General features: G+C 34.0%; 3 protein-coding genes and 1 pseudogene across 5 annotated transcripts in view; 2 read left to right on the forward strand and 2 right to left on the reverse strand.

Moving 5' to 3' along the window:
* Positions 1-2,045: 2,045 nt before the first annotated feature.
* On the forward strand, positions 2,046-2,823 carry LOC146872928 (uncharacterized). The gene is made up of 4 exons (XM_085657637.1): positions 2,046-2,067; positions 2,166-2,275; positions 2,327-2,464; positions 2,572-2,823. Exons 1-4 carry the CDS (start codon positions 2,046-2,048, stop codon positions 2,821-2,823), a joined length of 522 nt encoding a protein of 173 aa, XP_085513763.1.
* A 594-nt stretch (positions 2,824-3,417) lies between these two features.
* On the reverse strand, positions 3,418-4,215 carry LOC118441066 (histone-lysine N-methyltransferase SETMAR pseudogene; annotated as a pseudogene).
* A 2,656-nt stretch (positions 4,216-6,871) lies between these two features.
* Prp5 (pre-mRNA processing factor 5) lies at positions 6,872-11,590 on the forward strand. The gene is made up of 8 exons (XM_035864974.2): positions 6,872-7,052; positions 7,379-7,597; positions 7,747-7,894; positions 7,974-8,288; positions 8,356-8,677; positions 8,756-9,878; positions 9,989-10,520; positions 10,600-11,590. The coding sequence occupies exons 1-8, from the start codon at positions 7,033-7,035 to the stop codon at positions 11,020-11,022; spliced, it is 3,102 nt and encodes a 1,033-aa protein (XP_035720867.1). The 5' UTR covers positions 6,872-7,032; the 3' UTR covers positions 11,023-11,590.
* Positions 11,591-11,747: 157 nt separating this feature from the next.
* The window catches only part of Reck (reversion-inducing-cysteine-rich protein with kazal motifs), a 14,842-nt gene continuing 1,589 nt past the window's right edge, over positions 11,748-25,000 (reverse strand). The window contains exons 1-8 of one of the 3 annotated variants that reach the window (XM_085657690.1): positions 24,610-24,629; positions 17,987-18,039; positions 15,179-15,262; positions 15,049-15,085; positions 14,633-14,980; positions 14,051-14,483; positions 12,596-13,970; positions 11,748-12,502 (exon numbers count right to left, since the gene is read on the reverse strand). In XM_085657690.1, coding sequence (XP_085513816.1) covers positions 12,122-12,502; positions 12,596-13,970; positions 14,051-14,483; positions 14,633-14,980; positions 15,049-15,085; positions 15,179-15,262; positions 17,987-18,037 — 2,709 coding nt within the window. In that variant the 5' untranslated portion in view covers positions 18,038-18,039; positions 24,610-24,629 and the 3' untranslated portion in view covers positions 11,748-12,121. Of the gene's footprint in view, positions 12,503-12,595; positions 13,971-14,050; positions 14,484-14,632; positions 14,981-15,048; positions 15,086-15,178; positions 15,263-17,986; positions 18,040-24,609; positions 24,630-25,000 lie in introns of those variants that run through there. The other 2 variants (XM_035864975.2, XM_085657691.1) reach the window with 2 other exon arrangements.

Here is a 25,000-nt window from a genome sequence, read left to right on the forward strand (position 1 = left end):
AATTATGGTTGTTCATTACCTTTTATTCAAAGCGTGTGTGACTTCAGCGACAGATATGGACAAAATATGAACTACGAATACAAGCGAGAGACTCTATCCCCACTATGCACCTATCATATCAGTATATAAACTTGGTCATTCCTCTCTAACGGATACATAGTAATTGGTTTTATGTTAGTTAGAGTAAGTAGTGTTAGTAGATTGTGAACTCACAATTTTCAGTTTTTCATAAGTATTGTATATCTTTCTGTAATGGTAGCGTGGTGATCCGTGCTAGATACAACATCGATACGCATTTGTCGGTATGATAAATGCATAGAAAATAATATATATAATTGAAACATATAAAAATTAGTATATAAATCTCTGCGAAAAAAATACGAATTTGTCCAATATTTTCTTCAAAATAATTAAATGATTACTTATATATTATATTATTTTAATAAAAAACAAATTGAAAAATGAATTCATTTCCATACTACCTATGAAGTAGAACTTCCAGCGCTTTTTTTTACGTGGTTATTCCTATAAGACTAGTCTCCTCTATACTACTTCGACTATTAACACTACTATTATTATTACTATTACTGATATTAATAATAATAATAATAATAATAATAATAATAATAATAATAATAATAATAATAATGTATTTAAATATTATTTATATACATATTTTCTATCTAGATATTATTTAATACATTTTATATTATAATAGTAAAGACAATCAGCTTCGACTGATCATGAGTAAGAAACAGTGTCGAAATAAATATATTACGATCATAAGGTAATAAAACAAAGAAAAACTATAATGGACGAAAATAAAAAAATTTTGTATTTTTCTTCATATATCGTTTGTATTAGATAGAAGATCATATGTCAAAATTATTGAGAATTCGCGCGTCACATCATCACATAAAATGATCACATTTTTCTTTCTTTTATTATCATACATTACCGTCATCATATATATCATAATGTATACAGTATAAATATATTCTTTTGTTTCTTCTTATTATTATTGTTACATTACATATTATTATTATAGTAATACTAGTAATAATAATAATAATAATAATAATAATATAAAGTGAACTCCTATAGAGGAAACAACAGAGGAAATAACAAAATAGCATTGGAAGAAAAATTTCATAAATGATGTGGAAACAAATTCATGTTTTGATCATATATATATTAACTAATTATTAATTTTGAGAAAATAATCGACCAATGTATATACTTTATATGCATTTGTCGTCGAACAAAATTATACTAGTGTAATGTCCTATATAACATAAATCACCGCAAAATTCACGTCATCTATCAGTAGAGAAAATAAATAGAGAAGATTGAATAGTAACACTTTACTAAATTATCAAATAAAGAAAAAAGAGTAAATTAGTTCATTATTTTCGTTTACATCGATACAACAAAAAAAAAGAAGAAAAACCACTGGAAAATTATTTTAGCTTCGTATCTGCACAAAATTCCTGAATTACGAATCCAAACGCTTTCCAATGAACTTTACACATTGTTTGTAGTCTTTTTTTTTTTTTTATTAGTCAATAAAATTTAAAAGAAAGTATAAAGTTTTCCAATATTTAACAATAATATAGAAATTCAAATCCCTTGACATAAATGATTGGACATTTATTTTTTTATTTTTACCATAGAATCATCTAGCTAAAGCTTAGATGATTACTTTACCGACCGGTAGTCGATTGATCGACTTTTTGTTCGCAGCGTTTATCGACCGGCAATCGATTAATCGACTTTTTGTTTCCAGCGTTTATCGACCGGCAATCGATTAATCGACTTTTAGTCCACAGCGCTTACCGACCAGCAATCGATTAATCGACTTTTAGTTCACAGCGCTAACTGACCGGTAGCCGATTAATCGATTTTTTTATTTATTAATCCGATAGATCCGGTTAAGTTAGATTGATAAGTAGCAGGCATTTCTTACTCTGTGTAGTCAGATACTCGTTGCTTTGCTTTGAAAGCACCCATATTTTTATACAATTTTTAAAAATTTAACCTTCACGATGAATGAAAAGGATAATGTTGGTGAGTTTTATCTCGATAATTTGTCAGATTGTCTTGATAGCTCTTCAGCAAGTGATATTGATGGCAAAAATGATATAATATAAATAATAACGTTGAAGACAACAATGGTACATGGTCGACGAACGACAAGACGATAATTTTGGAACCTTTCAAAGGCAGCCCTGGTGTAAAAATTATGCCAAGTTTCTCTGAGAGTGTAATGGATATTGTAAATTTATCATGAAAATGATAAATAAATCATGGAAATGACCTGATTGAGAACTTGGTGAGGAAATCCAATAGATATCATTATCAAGCCATAGAAAAATATAAAATTATACCAAAAACGAAAAAATTGACAGAAATCACAGTATCTGAAATGAAGAAATTTTTAAGCCTAACAATTCCAATGGAACAAGTAAAGAAGGACGTTCTTTACGACTATTGATCTACAGATCCAACTATAGAAACACCATTCTTCTCAAAAGTAATGAGAAGAAACAGATTTTTTTACAAATAATGTAGAGCTGGCATTTTTGTAACAATAACAGCATTTCTTCAAATTCGCATAGATTTGCAAAAGTCCAGCCTGTTGTCGATTATTTAAAACAAAAATTTAACGATGTCTATAAACCACAGCAACAAATGTTTCTGGATGAATGTATAATTTCGTGGAGAGGTAAACTTTCAATCGAAACATATAATCCTGAAAAAATCACAAAATATGGAATACTGGTCAGAGCGCTGTCTGAAGCTTGTACAAGGAAACGTATGTAACTTTTGTGTGTATGCTGATTATGGAAAAAAATTAGAAGACACTATATTATCGGTCATTGAACCGTATAAGAACATGTGCCACCATATATATCAAGACAACTATTACAATAGTGTCAAAATGGTTAAAATTCTTTTAAAAAACAAGATGTAAGTGTGCGGGACAATTCGAAAGTCTTCCTTAACCACCTCAAACGATCAAACTTTCAAAAGGTCAGCATGAATTTCATAGAAATGACCATATTCTAAGTATGGAATAATGGCAAAAGAAACATAAATATTAGGGGGACCGGAAAGTAATGTCGCTTTCTTAAATTAAATTTAAACGAATAAATTTTTAACAAGTTTTTATTTTTAATTAATAATGTAATCATCATCGTTATCAACAACCTTTTGCCATCTAGTGTGCAAACTTTCAATAATAACGTTGGACCGATAAAAATCAAATGGTTTTTGAGTAAAATATCTCGAGATGGCATTTTGGACATCATCCAAATTTTCAAATATTTTGCCACTAAGAAAATGTTGTAACGATCGGAATAAATGGAAATCCGAGGGTGCGATATCGGGAGAGTATGGTGGGTGAGGCAGTACCTCTCACCCCAATTCATTAATTTTTTCTAAGGTTCGTCTTGCACAGTGCGGTCTTGCATTGTCATGTTGCAGAATAACGCTTTTTCTGTTGACAATCGCCAGATACTTTTCGATTAAAGATTGGTTCACTCGATCCAATTGTTCATAATAAAGATCTGCACTAACAGTTTGTCCATGTTTCAGCACTTCAAAATGAACAATTCCGCGTATACCCCACCAAACACACACAAGCGCCTTTTTGGGATGTAAACCCGGCTTCGCAGTACTTCTTGGTGATTCATTTGGAGAGAGCCACTGCCTTTTGCGTTTTGGATTATCATATGGCACCCATTTTTCGTCTCCAATGATTAAGCGATCAAAAAACGGTTCTGTATGGTGTCGTTGAAGCAATAACGTTGTATGTGATGGATCAGTTGGCTTTGTTCTTTTCGGACAGATTATAGGGGACCCAAACACACCTGCTCTGCTTATTTTTCCAATTTGCTGCAAATGTTCTTGGATGGTCGACCAAGGTTGGTTAAGAACGTTTGAGAGTTCCTCGATTGTCTGACATGGATTTGCTTCCACTTCTGCCCTTAGCATGTCATTATCTAATATTATTGGTCTTCCTGATCGATAGGAGTCAGAGAGATCAAAATTACCCAATCTGAACTTAAAGAACCATCTTTGACATTTACGAACGTCTAATGCGCTTGGATAATCATCGCAAATGTTTTTGGTCGCAACTGTTGCGTTACTACCCTTGCGAAACTCAAAAAACATACAATGCCGGATATGCTCTTCTGGTATTTGGTTGGCCATTTCACCCCAAATTGCAAAAAAAAGTCTAATATTTCATTATTTAGAAAGAACAAGTCACAATAACCTTAAAATGTCTTTGACACGACTTCGAAGTACACAATGAGCTGACAAATGACAATCAAATATCGACATGCGCAGAAACGACATTACTTTCCGGTCCCCCTAATATAATCTCGACAATACATTTTACACAAATGGCCGAATCTGGAAGCAAAAATAAGACATCAGATTGCCCCATACAGAAGCCTATTTCAATAATAGATTACAATAATTATACAATATAAAGGGCGTGGATCGCGCAGATCAATATCTGCCCTATTACTCCATTTTTAAGACAAAGAAATGGATTAAACGGGTCGTGATATTCTTTATCAGCTGTGCACTTTTTAATTCTTTTAAAGTATATAGAGCTCTAAGCGGTAAGAAAATACCATATAAAAATTTTCTGAACAAAATGGCAGTTTCGTGGATAAAAGATTGCTAAACTAAAGAACAAGATCTATCTAATCCCGAACCCACAAGAAGCACATCCCGGAAGACCGACAAATTTTGGAAAGCATAAATTGGTAAATATAGCGGTCGATGTGAAAAACCTCTAAGACAATACAGTTTGTTTAATTAAAAAAAAAAGAAGCAGTACAGGGTTCATCTGTAAATTTTGCAACGTTCCACTACACAAAGGTAACAGTTTCGAGCGGTATCATACTTTAAAAAAATATTAACCCCTTAACTTGTACACTCGAGTTAATTCCAGCACGCTAAACAGCACAAACTGTGCAAATTCGAACGGCGTTATATTTTATGCTGCTATAATTTTTTCATACTCAAATATAATCGAGAATTGAAAATAACAATGTGAAATCAAAAAAAAATATGTTTTTTCCGAAATAGTAATTCTAAAAGAAAGATAAAAAAAAATCGATGTACGTGTAACATTGCAATATTCAGCTTTTTTTTGCTATATGGATCAAAATCCAAAATTAAAATAAAAATCTTGATTATTTTTGTACTTTTTTAATTTTCTTGCCAAGACAATGTTCTAAATTGTGTTTTTTTTTTTTGCATAAAAAAAATTGATTTTTTTTGACCGGTTTTTATCACAAAAAAAATTGTGCGTTAAGGGGTTAAACAACTTCTTATTCGAAAAACATTGTTATATGGATTATGGTATATTATGTAAATATTATATATAATGAAAACGATTGTAATAGATAAAATAAACATTGTTTGGCATTAATATCATTAAAATAAAAGATTTTATTAAATTTGGTTATCCTATAATAACAAAAACAGTATAATTTTATCAGAGCATAAGAAAAGCGCATATATTCCAGCACGACAGTCTAAGCCGAAACCGAGCCGATGTTTGGGAATATCTGCGACTGAGTGGCCGATAAGAAGGGTATAGGATTTTTGAACTGCTACCGATCGGTAAAGTATTAACACTTTACCGACCGCTAGCGGTTCAACAGCATACTCACGTCCGACCGGCCGCTCAGCCGCAGATTCTCCCTGGCGTTGGCTGTTTTTCGGTCTAGATCATTGCACGGGAGTATCTGTGCGTTTCGTATGCTCAGATAGAATTGAAGAAAAAAATGATTAATAGGTTATCGGTCGGTAGGCGTTGGCGATAAAAAGCCAATTAATAGGCTATCAATCGGTAAGTATCGACAACAAAAAGCCGATTAATAGGCTCTCGGTCGGTAAAGTGTTAAAATGATCGAATAAATTACCGTAGTTTTTTCGTGCGAGTATCGTAAAACCCATTTCTTTCCGTTTAGAAATATTCAAAAAAATCTGATCATCAGCTATTATGTAACAACCAAGCAACAATCGCTACTTCATAAACATGAAACATACACCATTCTAGCGTGATATGAAAATCAGTAGTGAAGATACGAGCTTCATCTCTTTTGCTACAAATTTCGAGAGGCACCACAGTATTCAACTTAATTTCGTCAAAAATATCGAAAACAGCATTTGCGCTGTCAAGGAGAACAAAAAGTAATTCTCGATCAATTTTGATGAACAAGGTTTCATTTTAAAGACAAAGATTTAATCTACGGGGCCATTTCAGTGGAATTTTAAAATAGCTTTTTATTTGTGCATAAGTTATTCTTGAATAATATTATTTTTTAACACGATTTTTTTTCGTGTAAAAAAAAGTAAATATAATATAATACAATATAATACAATATATTAGAAAATAATATAATATAATGTGTTTTATTTATTTGAAAAAATTGAAATATCTTGTAAGTAGCTGAATTTAATTATTATGAAATATAACAATTTTATAATACAATTTATAATCCTTAAGCAATGTAAATTTTGTATTGTTGATTGCTGATTATTAGGCTGCATTTGGTAAAGGATTCTCTTATAGCTCTATATGCTTTTAAATTACCAACCTAAGTAAATGAAATTTATTTCATAAGTTCCATCTTCGTTTATCTCATGTTGATAAATATATATTACCGACAGGTAAAAATATTCGCACGTAAATATGCAGTACTTTTATCGATTGAAAATTGATAGATATACATATAAAAATTGAATTATCGACTAAGCTGATACTTTTAATCTTTGAGATATAGATGGAGAAATATGAAATTTCTTTACCGATTAGAGTCTACACTTCCTTCATGTATTGAACGATGGTATGCGATATAACTTTTTTTGTTGTAAGTGCTTTGTGTAGAGTAAGGGTTACATCTAAATGTGAATTACATTGAAATGAGATTAGATATTGGTGCGATAAAAATTTTATAATCAAATAATTATAATTAATAGTGTTTAATATTAATAGAAGTAATAATGGTCCGAAGCAGCGACAAGTAAGTGAAATAAATTTAACGCAAGCGTTGGTTTAGAGGTTATAATACTAACGTTCTTATTTTTCTTTTTTTTAACTTATTTTATAAAATTTTCTTCCGTATATAATCACATATTTTGAATAAATATTGTAAAACACAAAATTCTATTTACCTACGGTCACTCGATTTATGTACAGTTTATTGATCAAAGAATTATTTCAATCTCTCCTTACTCTGTTTAGTTTAATTATTTATTTACTACATTTTTTTTATTTATACATATTTTTAACTTCAAAATTAACCAAATAGTCTATATTTAATTGCATATTAACATTATAACTATTTAGGGATAGACACCATAGAAGACGATCTAGATCAAGATCGAGATCACGTTCTGCTACACCAGAAAAGAAACGCCGACGTTCCAGGAGTAGAGACAGAGAAAGAGAAAGAGACAAGGGACGTCATAGAGAAAGGAGAAGTCGTTCACGAGATAGAGACAGGGATAGAAGTGACAGAAGAGATCGTTCAGAGAGAGAAAGGGATCGTGATAGGAGAGAAAAACGGTATTAGAAATATTAATGTATATTTATAAATATTTTCAATAATTAGGGAAAATCTTCCACCTGTTTAGACACAAGTACTGAAAATTTTAAATGGTATTAAATGTATTAGAAAAATAATTTATTAATATTGACTGTTCTCGGTATACTAGTGGAGACAGTAAAGAAAAGCGTCTTACAGGCTCAAAGTCTTCACGCTCTGGTAAAGAGCGGTCCAACAGATCTCGTTCGAGGGATAGAAAGGAGAAGGAGAAAGGGGAAACAGAAGAATTGCCATTTGATCATACAAAATTAGATAAAGTAATTTTTATATTCTATTAGAAATTTATAAGCGTAATATATAGGTATATCTTAAACATATATAATAATTAATCTTCAGGAAGAGGAACAAAAACGATTGGAATTAGAAATGCAAAAGAGAAGAGAGAGGATAGAAAGATGGCGTGCTGAAAGGAAGAAAAAGGAGTTAGAGGCAACTAAGAAAGATGGTAAGACATCTATTTTGGCAAATCTTCAATTGCCTATGAAAAAATGGTCCCTCGAGGATGACAGTGATGAAGAAACGCCTGTGGTTCAGAATAGCAATAAGGAAGTCAAAGAGGAAGGTGCTCTGAAAGAAGAAATAGAAGAAACTAAAGAAGAGACCAAAGATGAGGAGGAAGAAGTTGACCCGCTTGATGCTTTCATGGCAGAGGTAAATACAAAATAATAATACCTATCTCCTAATTTTAGATTAAATATTAATATAGAAACATTTTTAGGTCCAAGAAGAAGTCAGGAAAGTGAATAAACTCGACAGTAAAACTCCAAAGAGTACTAATAATGGTACAGATCCTGGAAATCGACAAAGTGTTGTTATTGTCACAGGTGTGGCTAAAAAGAAAGTACAGAAACAAAAAGGAGAATTAATTGAACAAAATCAAGATGGTCTTGAGTATTCCAGTGAAGAAGAAGGTGAAAATCTTCATGAGACAGCAGCTGGAATTGCTAATAAACAAAAAAGAGAACTAGCTAAAGTAGATCACGCGACAACAGAATATCAGCCATTTAGAAAATCATTTTATGTAGAAGTACCTGAGATTGGTAAGTTCTTGATAATACTTTCAAAGTCGCTAATAATTAATTAAAAATTTTATTATAATATACGAATAACAATTATAGCTAGGATGACATCAGAAGAAGTAGAAACTTATAAGGAAGAGTTAGAAGGTATACGTGTGAAAGGAAAGGGATGCCCAAAACCAATTAAATCATGGGCACACTGTGGTATAACTAAAAAAGAATTAGATGTTCTAAAGAAACTTGGATATGAAAAACCAACCCCTATCCAATGTCAAGCTATTCCAGCTATAATGTCCGGTCGCGACCTTATAGGAATCGCAAAAACTGGAAGTGGAAAGACATTAGCATTTTTATTACCAATGTTTCGTCACATATTAGATCAGCCATCATTAGCTGACGGAGATGGACCAATCGCATTAATCATGACACCAACTCGTGAACTTTGCATGCAAATTGGTCGAGATTCCAAAAAATTCACAAAATCTTTAGGTCTTTCACACGTATGTGTGTATGGTGGTACCGGTATATCTGAACAAATAGCAGAATTAAAGAGAGGTGCAGAAATTATCGTGTGTACACCAGGAAGAATGATTGACATGTTAGCGGCAAACAGTGGTAGAGTGACTAATTTACGTAGAGTGACTTACGTAGTTCTCGATGAAGCTGATAGAATGTTCGACATGGGTTTTGAACCACAAGTAATGCGTATAATGGAAAACGTTAGACCAGATAGGCAAACAGTTTTGTTCAGTGCAACTTTTCCAAGACAAATGGAAGCACTTGCCAGAAGAATACTTACTAGACCTGTCGAAGTACAAGTCGGTGGTCGTTCCGTAGTTTGCAAAGACGTTGAACAACATGTGGTGGTATTAGAGGAAGATCAAAAGTTTTATAAACTTCTCGAAATACTTGGACATTACCAAGATAAAGGCTCCGCCATTGTATTTGTCGATAAACAAGAAAACGCAGATACACTTTTAAAAGATCTTATGAAAGCTTCTTATTCATGTATGTCTTTACATGGAGGTATTGATCAATGTGACAGAGATTCAACGATTTTAGACTTCAAAGCTGGACGAACGAAATTGCTTGTTGCAACGTCTGTGGCCGCTAGAGGATTAGATGTTAAACATCTTGTACTTGTCGTAAATTATGATTGTCCAAATCATTATGAAGATTATGTACACAGATGTGGTAGAACGGGCAGAGCTGGAAATAAAGGGTAAGATCCCTTACTTTTCTCTCTCTCCCTCTCCTTCTTTTGTAAAAACATCAAATTTATTAATCAAGTGCATTTCTAAAAAAATCAAAATTATTTTTATCTATTTTCAGATATGCATACACATTTATTACATCCGAACAAGAACGTTATGCAGGCGATATTTTACGTGCACACGAATTAGCAGGTGTACCCGTTCCAGAACCTTTGCGACAATTATGGGAAACTTATAAGGCTCGTCAGGCAGCAGATGGAAAGAAAGTACATACAGGAGGTGGTTTTAGCGGTAAAGGATTCAAGTTTGACGAATCAGAAGCGGCATTAGCCAACGAGAAAAAGAAATTCCAAAAAGCAGCTCTTGGTCTCCAAGATTCCGATGACGAAGATATTGAAAATGATATCGATCAACAAATCGAAAGCATGCTTGCCCCTAAAAGAACGGTTCGCGAGATTGCAAGACCATCAGCTACAAATATTGCAGTTCCTGGTCAACCAGTTACAAGTGCTACCGACAAATTAGAATTGGCCAGAAGATTGGCATCCAAGATCAATATTGCTAAAAATTTAGGTGCAGAAGCAAAAGGAGCTACCCAACAAGCGGCAGAAGCTATATTGAAGGGTGCCGGCCCTACAAATTTGATTACAGTAAGTTAAAAACAAAAAAAAATGATTTATGCGAAATAAGAAATTATAATTTACTAATCCATTTATTTTTTTCTTTCAGGCAAAGACTGTTGCCGAACAATTGGCTGCTAAATTAAATACTAAGCTTAATTATCAACCACGCGAAGAAGATCTTGTGGAAACCGATGCGGAAACTGGCGAACAAACCTTCCGCAAGTACGAAGAGGAATTAGAAATAAATGACTTCCCTCAGCAAGCAAGATGGCGTGTTACGAGTAAAGAAGCTTTAGCACAAATTTCTGAATACTCAGAGGCAGGTCTTACTGTTAGAGGAACGTACATTGCTCCTGGTAAAGCACCACCAGAAGGGGAAAGAAAATTGTATCTTGCAATTGAGTCAACTAGTGAATTAGCAGTTAGCAAAGCAAAGGCAGAAGTTTCTCGACTTATAAAAGAAGAATTAATCAAGTTACAAGCATCTGGAGCTCATACCGCTTCTCGCGGACGGTATAAAGTTTTGTAAATGACTTGTTATAGTTAAACGTTTATAAACATAATATGACGCTGCAATGTAATCAAATGGATTTACTGATGAATGGAGAACAAAAATATTAGAAATTTTATTATACATACAGATATCAAATATTAATACAGAGTTTGTGTGTGTATTTATCAATATAATAACAAATTATACTTAATAACTTAATACGTGACATTTATGATAATTTTATTCTTATAAACTGCCAGAAGGTGGTAGACGTAAAAAAAAAGAAAACAAAAAATAAGAAAGATGCGAAGTATTGTACATTTTTGATTTTATGAAAAATGTAAGACATGTTTGAAATATTTATATATTGAACATGAAATAAGTATTGAATATTTTCAAGAATGAATGAATGTTTGATTACTTATTATTGTCTGGTAACTTATGTTAGAAACTTTTCTTTATGTACACTTTATATAGTATAGCGCGATATAAGTCATTTCGAAAACTCTCTGCATCATAATAAACGCGCATTTTTGTACATTCTCCTTATCGCAGTTCTATTTCTTTGGTAATACTAGAATAATGAGTAAAAAAAAAAAAGAATAAACACATTCTATACCATAAGGTATTATATATATATATATATATATATATATATATATATATATATATATACATATATATATGTGTATACATTATATATATGTATATATAATATGTATACATACACATATATATATATATATATATATATATATATATATATATATATATATATATAGGCACTAGAAGAATCACAGACACAAGATTGACGTTGTCGTATATGGCACCGTCACTAGGTAATGTAAATGCTTAGCACCTTGAACGATTCAAGAAAGGGATCAGAATCTATCATTCATCTTTGTAAATTTACCGATGTAGTCGAATCAGAAATATCTCGGAAATATTAAATAAATATTCTACTATATTTCTAAAGCGTATGCAAAAGAAAACGATTAGAATACCTTGTCCAATAAACCTTTCCAAGATCGTCGACCATTGATTTTTCTAAATAATGTAGGATATTGTTCGCTCGAAGGTACATAAATCGTAACATTGATTAATACAATTTTTCTCCTTATTTGTTTCTAATCGCTCATGCAAAAATACTGATTATTATCGTGCAAGATATTATTGAAAACCAAACACGATTAACGTTAGCAATAGAAACATGACCGTGTGCCACTTCTGCTCGAGTGAGCGATCCCAAAGGAATTTCCGCTGCAATTTTAGGACTCCTTTCCGTGATTCTAACAACGAGCTTTTCCGTTTCCGCTATACAAGCTCGTAATTGTAAAGACGAAGGTCTTTCAACCACAGATTGTACGACAACAAAAATATCACCCTCGGGAGTCACCATTCCGCGAACGGCACACTGCGCTACCTGTACTTGTCGTCTTAATGCAGTTAAAAGTGCATCCAATGTTATGAAATCTTTATCGACTTTTTCTTCCATCACGTGATATATTTTATCCAACTGTAATTGTAATAATTGAATATATTAATATATTATTTCAAAAATTTTCATAAAAAATTTATTAGATATATATGAAAATAATAAGATAACCACCTGTTTTCTCGAATAAAATAATCTGGCAGCTCCTCCACAAACAGGACAACAAGCACCAGGTGGCGTAACTCCGATGCAATTAGGTTCCTTCAATGGTGGACATTGAACGATATCACCGCATCTAGGCTTAGCTTGATCACTTATCAAGCCAACGGCGACACATGGACCGTAGTAATCTACAACGGTTTTCTCTGCCCAAGCGGCACACTCATTGATGTATATTTCACCGTCGATAGCGCAAACAGGTCCACGAAGACTGCAACCCTTCAAACAAGGAGATCTATAGCCAAGACTAGCTCCGGCTCGTATCATAGCACAAAACGAATGATGCTGATGGTTGTCTTTGTCGCAAACTGGACCGCTGTTATCGTCTTGAGGATCGCAATCTATTGGTATGCACTCGTATTGTTGACAAAATTTGTCAAGCATTGATAAACAGACTCTGCGCCTTCTGACGCACTTATCTGTACCGTCGCAAGGATTTGGCGAGCAAGGATCTCGGCTAGAACATCTACCAAAGTCAACCTCATTTGCAGTGAAACCAGCGCATTTAGCTAGACATGCCGATGCAAAAGTGTAACCTGAGTTTCCGCACACTGGTACGTAATGAGCCGGACAATCACATGGTAAAGAAGGTATCTTAATCTCAGTGCATGTTTTTCTCGAACAAGTGACCTCACCCTCGAGACAACGGCAAGGATTACACTCAAGATAAAAGTTCAATCTCGGTGGAATAAAACGATCTTGTACCCAACAAAAATCAAAATTGATGCAGTTCAGAGTTTTACATTTTTCCAATCCGTGTAAGGTGCATTGACATATCCTGAGACAAGCGTGTCGATCGTATCTTGGAATTTGAACCCACGAAGAAAGTGGTACAACTTGTTTCGACATTTCTCCCAAAGAACAGCCGGGTACGCAACGATAAACTTTACGCTCGTTTACGGTCAAAAGACATATTTGACCTTGAGGACAAGGATTATTCTTACAAGGTGTCGTGATATCGTCATCCGGATGAATCACAGAATTGTCATCCCGTGGATTCTCAAGAAAAGGTTTTAAAGAAACACATGGAGCATCTGGTCTACCTGGTGAAAGCTTCGAACATAAAGTAGCAGCCGTATGAGATCCTACGATAGTAGACCAGTCCACACAACTGGCCATCAATTCCAAACAGTCCTCTCGACATAGCCGCGTCTCGTGTGTTCTTATGTCGCAAGGTCGTAATTGCAAAAAACAGGCTGCCGCGCGTAAAGTTTCTGGTGGACAGGACGATGCTACTCGGACAGTAACGCCAAGTCCTCGAATGACACCACCGCGAGACCAATGATCTGCCTCCCACTTGGCAACATCGTCGGCTGCTGCTGTGCACGTCCTGTTAAGAGAACAGGTATCGTTTGAAGTATGTAAATAAAGTCAGCTTCGTGTACTAAGTTAAATTATATGATACGCTACCTGAACAGAGTGGTCGGCCTGTCGTTAAATCGTGCACAATAAGAAAGACCGGAGCATCCCATTTCACAAGAATTATCAGCTTCGTCGAGACATCTTCGCAGTTCGCTCTCCAAGTTTGAAGAAAGACATTCCGTGTCGAGTTGAGTCCAAGCTGTCTCCCAGTCTGCTTGAAATGCCCTCCAACAAAGATTCTGACAACGTTGTTTATTTGCTCTGGAGCAACAAGACAGTTTACCGGTGTCCAATGGTAAACGTACAGGTTTAGTTGGAGTCGACTTCAATACGCAACTCCATAACGGCGAATGTGGTAATATGGGGGTGCATTTTTCTGCAAGAGCGTCCAAAATTTCCTGATCGGTCGTTGCTGTGTGAAGAATTTTTCGACATGTTTCTGAACAAACCGCGTTCACCGCTTCGTCGCAACAATGCAAATCTACGTGGTAAAAAGAAAAGAAAAGGAGCAAAGCCAAATTCACGTTTGATAATTGAATATTAATTTTTCCACAAAATAACAAAATTAAATAAATATCATAGTACTTTTGAACGTATGTATGCGTGTATACATGTACGAATCTAACTTACATTGTTTCGGATCGTCGACATGCCTCACCTCGGCTACGGTTTTAAGACATTTTGGTATTTGATGAAAACAACCCTTGCTACTATATAATTTCAAACTCGATTGTTTGCCAGGTCTATGGAATAAATCCTTGCAAACTGATCTACACGTATCATTGGAAACAGTGCTGCAACAACGCTCTGCTTCTTCGCGTCTTTCCAAACAAGAAAAGAGTTCCGGTTCGTCACTAGGTCTACATGATTCGTTCAAGTTGCTTCTGGATCCTGACAGGGCACAAGTCGACTGACATATTGGATTTTGCGCCAAATGACAACATCTTCTACCTGACCAATTTTCATTTTTCTTTGCCTCTACGAATTTCAATTGACCAATACAGTTAGTTTTAAAACTCGATTATCAAGTTTATTGTAATACTTACCTTTCAGAGTGGAGTTAACGCAGGACCAAAAGTCTGTCTAAAAATATTCGATTAAAAGTGAAATTTGTCGGTATTTTATTCGAAACTTTCTGATATGATTTATTACAAAAAAAAATAAAAATTTCCTTACCAACTCAATGGAACAAAATTTCAAAAGACGTAGAGTTGCATTATCTCTTGCTTCAGCTTCTGCTCCCAAAGTTACAAGCGATATCTGTAAATATATAAAATCAATTTTGAAATGAAATAATTCGTGAAATCGAATGTAGATCGAATTTAATAAATATATATTCTATGTCACAACGAAAACTTATTTTTATACATCGATAGTTGTGCAGTTAATTTTGCATTTTTTACGAGCAGCATATCCGTTGGAATTTTTCAAAATTTCAAAATGCAGAGTAGCACATTAGGTGGCATTAAGAATCAAGGACGTAAACGTTCTGCGCTCACCACAATTTCCTGTTAGTCGACACTGAATGCCAATAGACCTGGTGGATATCGACCGTTCGCCCGTTTGACACTCATTCCTGATTCAATCGGTGTCCTACGCGAGGACATACGGGTCAGTTTGTATTTACATCACGCATGCAAGTTACGACCATCCATCAACGCGTGGTGGGTCCCGAGACTCGTTGAGTTAGACAGGTCAGAGGTTGTAGCAAGTGTAACTTTACGATGTACGCGATGATCATGTTTTTATTCATACAATTTTTATCTTTTTCTCTTTATCACAGAAAGCAAATTGATCTTTGTTTATTTCTTTTCTTTGAGTCAAAAATTAATCCTATAACGTAAATGTGAAAAAAAACGTTTGACGTCTTCCTAACGTCTTCCTATTTTATCTCTCGCTATAATCTTGAAACTTAAGGACGAAGAACCGCAAAGACGATGTAGATACGTATTTATGTCCCGGTATATTCTGGGAGGAATGTAAAGATGGATCGCGCCGCCATTTTGCAACGAGCGCCTTTTTCATTCGCGAATTTTTCACGCTATACTTGCCGAGTATGCGAGTATGCGTTATTTTAAAAGTTAAAAATAATCTAGAAATACAAAAACATTAATCTCCTACATAAAATATATTTTAATATTCAGAATAGATAGATATGTTTATTTATAAACTCGTATATCTCCGTAAAACTTGGAAAATGATACTTTTGTTCTACATGATTTACTTGCGAATAATTCTTTCTATATTATATATATATACATATATCATGTATATATATATATACATATTGGTAGATATATGTTTAAATGTGCTTTCAGACAGTTCGAACGCGTAAAATTTAACGACCAGTTTTACAACGTAGCACAGGGAACGAAAATATTGTTCCAGACAAGAAAATAAAGAAAATACAACCACAACGTCTTGCCCCATTGCATAGCGCTAAAAAACTTTCAAGTATCTTGCGTGTGGTAAGACAAGGAAAGAAGTTTCGACCCTTCTCTGTCTCTCTCTGTCTCTCTCTCTCTCTCTCTCTCTCTCTCTCTCTCTCTCTCTCTCTCTCTTTGTCTCTCTTTCTCAAACGTGTCGCGTAATTCGAGCTTCCGTCGTGATTTCCGGTTATCTCGTTTTCAGATAAACGAAAGAGAAGTGCAGGAGTAAACCGATCCGAAGACGTCCTATTCCAAAAATCTCTCCTTATGCTATCTGTCTTCTTATGCTGTTCTACTATCTTTGTCGTGACTCACGTTTCAAACATGGTAAAAGATTCCACCCTAGTTTTAATATACAATAAGTAACGAACATGACTTACTCTTAGTCTTATTATTTTTTTCTTAATGCCAAACATTATGATAAAAGTGAATTGAATGAACATTGTAATGATATCTTCGAGATGAAGATAATCGAAAAATATTATAGGGAAACGATATTAGAGAATATGATGATAAGATAGATGGTAAGGGCTAAACGATCAGTAAGTTCAATAAGTACGAACAGAGTGCTTTCTGTACTAAATATGAAATATATAGTGCAAATATAAAATATCGTCAAATATCTATCATAAACAATAAAAAAAAAAAAAAAGAAAAGCAAAATCGTGAGAAAAGGCGAATAATGATAAAAGCTCGTGTAAAATATATCATTGATAACACATCCGTTATCCAAGTTCGTCTTGTCAATTCATAATATTTGCGTATGAATGAGTCTACGGGGAGCCCAGAAGGAAGGCACCACGTAAATCTCTCAGCGGGCACCCAATGTCTCCGATATTATCTTCGAGAGAAGGAACGCAGCAGCCACCTTTAAAAAAGCCTCAGCAGCATCGCGTGCACCCCACGTCGTTCGTTCGAGGATATCTCCTCTCGAAAGAGGCTTCCTCTACTTCTTTCTACTTACTTCTCCTTTCACATCCCCCGTAAATTTTATTCACAGTATCCTAATATATCCGCGAACTCGGCTTATATCATGTCTTTTTATCGTCCTCGTCACAAGAGTATTACCAATACTCTTTCGCGTTCACGTTGACGTGAACGATTATTTCCTCAAGAATACATTTTTCTTTTTTCATTCTTCTTTTTTTTTCTTTTCATATTTTCTTCCTTCTTCAAATTCCCACGAAAGTTCTAGCATAATTAATAGATCGTAGGTAGATCGTTCGTCCCTTGGACAACCAACCGCATAATTTCCTATCTTACCGATCGCTAGCTGCTGCTAACACTACTACCACATTTCACCGTACGAACGAGGATTCAAATTTCAATTACTAATTCTTGTCATTTCTATTTTTTTTTTTCCTTTCTTTATTCACATCCCTTCTAAGATCTGTTATTGATAAATAGTTAAATAATCAAAAATCTTTTATTTCGATAATATATATTTTTTACGAACACGTTAGTATAATTTCTTCTCGATTACGAATTTAATTAATTTACCAATTTATTTAAATTCTCTTTAGTATCTGTCACATGTATATTCGTGCAAACATACCTTCGAGCAAACACTTCGACAGGATCCGGCAGCCAGCGAACAGCAGGACATTTCTGTAAAAAAAAAAAAAAGAAAAAAAAAGAAAAAAAGAAAAAGGAGAAAAAAGAAAAGATGCAATCAGATCTTTCCTTCCCTTCAATATTTCTCTCTCCGTCAATAGGAAATTCTCAAAGAGACGACACATGGAAGGTAAAAAGTCCTCTCGCCGAAGGCATCGTCGCAATAAGGATCCTTTTTCCTATTTTCCCTCTGACACGAAGCAGACGCGTGTCCTGTGTTATGTCAGAATAAGAGGGAAAAAAGAAAAAAAAAAGAAAGAAAGAGATAAAGAGAGAGAAAGAGAGAGAGAGAGAGAAAGAGAGAGAAAAAGAAAAAGAGAGAAAAGCAGAAAGAAACCATCGTTGACTGTGATAGGCAAGAAGGGAAAGAATGTTTCGCGTGTCAAAAGGATCAGACCCCACAAGATACGTCACTTTCATTAAAAATAGAAAAACAAAGACGTAAGAGAATTCGAGAAATATTTAGAAAGTTTTCTCATACCTTTTACCCTCATGATTTCGGTTATATCTTTAAAATAATTTTATTTACTAACTTATCTTTTATTATTATCAATTTTTAAATGATTTATTATTAAAATTTTTATATACACATTACATACGTATAATTATACACACACACACATACACACATATATATATATATATATTTGAAATTATATGTTACATGTGTATACATATCAGATATGTCATTTGAGTCAGACGATGAAACAAAAATCGATTTTTCTCAACCCCTCCTCCTACCTCTCAGTATACTTTTCTTCTGAATCTTACATTATTTAATAACCAAGGGGAGCCGTTTCTCACGTGGTAACGATCGAAGACTCGAATTCGAAACTCCGTGACGCGACCCGCCTCGAGAGTACGTCGGCCGCTTTATGCACGTCAATCGTCGTGAACGGGAGCTTCTTATGACGAAATTATCCGATCCCTTTGAAAATTTGAAGCGACGTTCTTCGTCTCTCTATCGATCGTATCATTTTCCATCGATCTTTTTTTCCTCTTTTTTCTCTTTCTTACTTTTTCTTCCTTTCTTTTTTTTTTTTTTTCTTTCTTCATTTCTTTCTTATAACTTCGATCCTTCCACTCACTTTTTTCTTTCTCTTCCTTAGAAAATTATTCCCACGGTGTGTTGACTCGTAGAAAAAAAAAAAAATGATTATGCTAGTAGGAAATCAATCAAGATGAATATATCGTAATTGCACAATCGTTTATCCGTGTTCGTAATGACAAGTGTCAAAAAAAAAAAAAAAAAAGAAAAAAGAGAGAAAAAACAACATAATACCGTTAGATCGTGTAATACCAATGGCATTACATAACGTCACTTTCCATCTACTCGTCCTATCGATCGATCAAGAATGATATCGAAGAAGTTTAGAGAGCCTCGGCGGATATGATGCGGGTAGGCATAGTGAGAGTTTAAAAAAAAATTTATTTCTTAAAGGCAAACGAGGGAGAGCGAAGCCCGCAGTATATATCTATGTGTACATATAATGTAAGCATTATAAGCAATGCACGCTTCCACGACGAGCGTAGCAAACAATACCCACGACGTGTTGCAATTGAGCCAATAGATACCAATTAGACGGAAATTATGAGAGAAGAGTCAGCCATCTTCATTCGAAGAAGGAGTAGAAAAGGAGGCAGCTCTTTAGCTTCGGACGACACACGTTCGACGCTTTCGTTTCGTTCGCTCGACGATAAATATTGCTCTCTTTTCGTCTTTCTCTTTGTCTCTCTCTCTCTCTCTCTCTCTCTCTCTCGCTCTAGCTATCTATCTATCTTTCTCTCTTTCTCTCTCAAGAACCAGTTTTACAAATATAAACTTATTTGCCTTTCTTATTACTGCTCTATTTTGAACGTGATATGCGACAATAACGTTCTTAGATATATTTACATAAATGAGGACATAACGAAAATCGATCTCATTTTTTTTTCTATTCATATTTATCGAAAAATATCATCCAATTCAAAAAATCAAATAATAATTAATAATTTAAATGACGTAAATACTGTGTGCGTGCATACGTGTGTGTCTATGTGTGTTTTTGTGTGTCTCTGTATGTAAAAAATTCATTGATTTAAAAAATGAAGAAAATATCAGGGGAAGCTATTATTACGATATAAATAAATCATTTTGATTTAAACCCATTTGATCCGAACTATCCATTATGAACTAAGTCTCGACGAAGCGTCGCGCATCGTGAAATTCTTCGTTAGCAAAGAGTGGGCTACGCTAAACGCGACGTTTCGTGGCTCCGTTTGCGGACGACACAAAAATAGCCGACGTCGTTCGCGGCCATCCGGCCTTTTGCCCCCTCAATTTAAACTACTGTGAGGACTCCTTAATTTTGTCGCCGTACGGCATAACTCTGTCGTACATTTGCGACGGTACTCGATCGATTTTTTTTTTCTTTTTTTTTTTTTTTCTTAAAAATTATAACGTCCAACGAAAATGACAATTATAACGTTTGGAGTAAAATCAAAAAAATTAATAAATAAATAAGAAGAAGAAGAAGAAGAAGAAGAAGAAGAGAAAAAAAGATGATCGCCAATTGAGAAAAGTTCACAAGGCAATTGATTGACACGCTATTTCTCTCGTTCGAGATTCCACGAACGAAAGCTGAGACGACAATTTTAAAATGCCATTAGCGTTCCTCGTCTATCGTGAAAGTCTTACCGTCGCTTTGAAACGTGCCATAGAAGTTTCATGCGACAAACGCGGACGGCAATGTTTCTGTTAACAATCCATTGTCATAGATTTAACCTTTTTGCTTTGATAAAAAAATATAGAGAGAAAGAGAGAGAGATAGAGATAGATAGATAGATAGAGAGAGAGAGAGAGAGAGAGAGAGAGAAAAGAAAAATATACATACTGAATCGAGATTTCTTTATTTTTCGTACGCACTTACGTATGTATATAAACAATTAAGTACTACGTTAACATAGGATATGAACGTATATGCAGATGTTAGTTTTGCAACGCTATCTTTCCGCTTACGCCGTCGAGAGATGTGCACGGTAATGTCGACGTCATCCAAATCGTAAAACCCATGCGATTCTCCCACGCCATGAGATAACCAGAGTCTTATACCAGATGTAATTTATATAAGGAAATTCGTACGAGGAGGAAATTTCGCAACATCCCGATATTTATTCCCCTTGTTGATTGTTAAGCCATAAAAAAATTGAACATGCTTTTTATTTACGTACATTCAAAAAAAATAAATAAATAAATAAAAGAAAAACAAAATAAATGAGGAAAGATATACATATGTATATTTGTATATGTATATATATATATATATATATATATATATATATTTATATGGTCGATCAAATTTCGTCGACCCACCCGTATTATACACGATAATATCGACCTGATATTCGATTACGCAGTTACATTTCGTGAGTCGGACGGGACAAGAGGAGGATCATAAATGTCTCCCGTCCATAATTTCAACTCGACAGACTGAAAAAAATAAGACGGGTAGTATTTAATTATGCAGTGACTGCAATACGAAGAGAAGATACTCGTCAAATGACGAAGAAGAACGGGTGGTCGCGACTATATTATGTATAATTAATACAGTCATCAAGCTTAAGAACGAGTGTTGCTCCTACAGAATTGCTGGTAGATTTTATGGAAGGAAGAGTAGAGAGGCGAGAAGATGAGAACGAGAGAAAAAGAGTGAATCTACCAACGTGTTTTTATCTGACTCGAGCTGTCACGGGTTTTCATATCTCTCTCTCTCTCTCTCTCTCTCTCTCTCTCTCTCTCTCTCTCTCTCTCTCTCTCTCTCTCTCTCTCTCTCTCTCTCTTTCTCTTTTACTTTCTCTTTATCTTTCTCTCTTTCTTTCTCTCTTTCTTCGTTTCAATGTACGTATCATAAGCATATAAATGCATGCATGCATGCATACATGCATACATGTATACATACGTATGTAAATATGTATATGCACTCGGAGATTCGGTTTTTTTTCGATTGGCAGTTGTTCTTTTCTTTAAACTTCTCCTGCTTCTCTTCCTACTTCTTTCTTTTTTCTTTTAGTCTTTTTTTTTTGAAGGACTTTTCGCGCTTTTTTCAGTTCTTTTTTAATGCAGAAGGCACGGGACAACCGGTCCATCGGAATCGCACCTCCAGGACTACTTTCGTTGCATCCTCGTAAACCCTTCGTGTAGTTCGAAATATCTTCCTAATTATGATTCTCACTCGGACTTTGCACGAGTGACAACATCGTGCTGATACTCGAATCAATATGTTCTTTTATTTTATCTTTTTCTATTCTTTTTTTTCTTTTTCTTTTTTTTTTTTTTTTTTTTTTAATTTCATTCTACATGACACATCGACAGCGAAGACCATAAATATCTTGTCAAAATAAAACAAAACAAAACGATTCTTCATTTCGACACAAACGAAATCGTCCATTGAATTTTTTAATTTTCTAATCTGTCAAATAATACGTAGCTATTGTGAAAGTTTGAATTTGATAAACTGAAGAAATTTATTTAATAATCAAGTAATCGTCATTTATGTGATTAACGATTATTTTAGGAATTTATGTACAATGAAACTTGGCAAAAAAAAAAGATAGAAAGGAAAGAAAAAGCAAAAAAAAAAATAAGAAAAGAAGAAAAGAAAAGAAACAAAAAAATAAAAGAACAGATTAACAAGAAACGAACCATAAAATCATTCTCTCTCATGAGCACGCGACCTTGCGATTAAAAGCACTTTCACGGTCATTTAATATACATATCGTATATAGATACATATATACATACAACGTTAGTTTTCATCGGCAGATCACACTTTCCATCCTCGCTAACATGATCCCATTACTGATCGTTGACTTTAAACGAATCGTAAAGAAGATTTCTACGTCCAGTTTAAGAAATACATATATGTACACAGTGTAACTATATAATATCGAACTAATTAATCGATAGAAGAATAAACGAAGCGCTATGAAACAACGTTCAAGCAGTTTCACGAGACATCGTCGATATATCGAGAATAATTAGAGTGTGTCGATCTACATCCGTGATTCCAAAACGCTACTCGTTGATCGTTATTACACAACTTGCTCTAATTTCATGTAGAAATATCACAAAACCGATAACGTTGTTCCAGATTGGCAAGTAAAAGCAAAAAACGAACGTTATTTTAACTAGTTAGTTGATTAAAAATACGGGAAACGTGCCCTTTTTTTGGGCTCTCCTTTTTTTACTTCTCTCTTTTTTCTTTTTTTTTTTTTTTTAACATTAAACACATCGATCGAAAGACCAATTAAACACAAGACCACTTTCAAGTATCACGATAACGAAGCGTGAAAATCACTATGATCGTTCCTGTTCAAGTAACGCCTGACAACCTATGATTACTCCTCCACTGGTTGAGCGATTACGCGCTCTTTTCCTTCAAACATTGGAGATAAAATAATGATTAAAGTGTCAACTTTGTAAAATGTCCAGTGTAATAACTTCCTCGAAAATTTATGAATTAACGGTTTATCTTCGTCTCATCGATTTTTATATATTCTTTCTTCAATGTGAGAAGATTAATTTAATTTTCGGGGTAGGTTAGTTCGAAGTTGATTCTTTAAACGTAAGATACGTAACGAAAGTAAACATGTATTAAATGGTATATATATATATATATATATACACACAGTATATGTATGTATATATATATATATATATATATATATGCATGTGCGTGAATGTGTATTTATATATACTTATAAGATATGAGAATTTTTTAAAACACATATATGTTTAATAAAATCACTTAAATGAATCTACTTTCTTCAGATTTATAAATTTTTATTTCTGAGTTATTATATATAATAAATTATATAAATATGTCTATATGTATATATGTGTGTACGTGTTTGTATGTGAATGATATATAAAAATACTAGGTAATAGACGAAAAGAAAATACGTGATATACATAAGATAGAATAATACTACGATAAGAGAAAGACAGTAAAGTATTTCCATAATTATTTCACGAAATCAATAAGATTAATTATTCGACGAAAGACCGATAGACAGTAACAAGAGTTATATTGTTTCCAGAAATGAAGGAAGGATAGGAAAATAATTCTTAATAGGCGTTCGTATCTTTGGATTAAAAATAAAAAAAAAAAATAATAAAAAAAGAAGAAATTAGTTCAAATGAGCGAGTCTTACATTCTTTCTGAGATGCAACGGAATAACCGTAAGTTTTCGCTTTTATCGTTCTGGGAATAGAAATATTTGTAATCAATAAAGAGAAGAGTTCTAAGAGGGGAGGAAGAGAAAGATAGATAGATAGACAGACAGACAGACAGACAGACAGACAGACAGAAAGAAAGAGAAAGAAATTGCTAAAGGAAGAGTGCGTGTGAGAGAAACGTGATGCGTTATCACCTTCCTCTCCCTCCTCTTTTTCTTCCCCTCCTTCTCCTCTTCATCTTTCTTCTTCTTCTTCTTCGAAAGAAAGAAAGAAAGGAAGAAAGAAAAAAAGAAAGGAAAAAAGAAGAAAAGAGAAAGAGAGACTCTCGCGTGCGGTTATACTTATACGAGAATATATGCGGCTGCCAATGGTTCTGCTTATATTTCTCTTTCCTCTTGTTGCACGACTGTCCGCGAACGAACCTTATAGTCTGTGTAAAGGCAGAGGCGAAGGACCGTTAGCGACACCTCGTTCACACGCACGTGCACCATGTAAATTTCAGGAAAAATTTAAATGCGAAGACTAAACGAAAAAAAAAATGAGAAGAAAGGGAAAAGGAGAAGGCTAAAGATTGAGAAAGAGAGAGAGAGAGAGAGAGAGAGAGAGAGATCTCATTGTTTACTTATTAATTCTCAAACTGAAAGAAGCTACGTACGATTAAGATATAAGAAAATACAAGGAGAAAATTGTAAACTTGAAAATTGTACAAAAATGAAAAAAAAAAAATTAATTAATTCT

The sequence above is a fragment of the Vespa mandarinia genome, chromosome 6 (genome assembly GCF_050613455.1).
Source record: "Vespa mandarinia isolate Hongniang chromosome 6, ASM5061345v1, whole genome shotgun sequence".
NCBI lineage: Eukaryota > Metazoa > Arthropoda > Insecta > Hymenoptera > Vespidae > Vespa > Vespa mandarinia.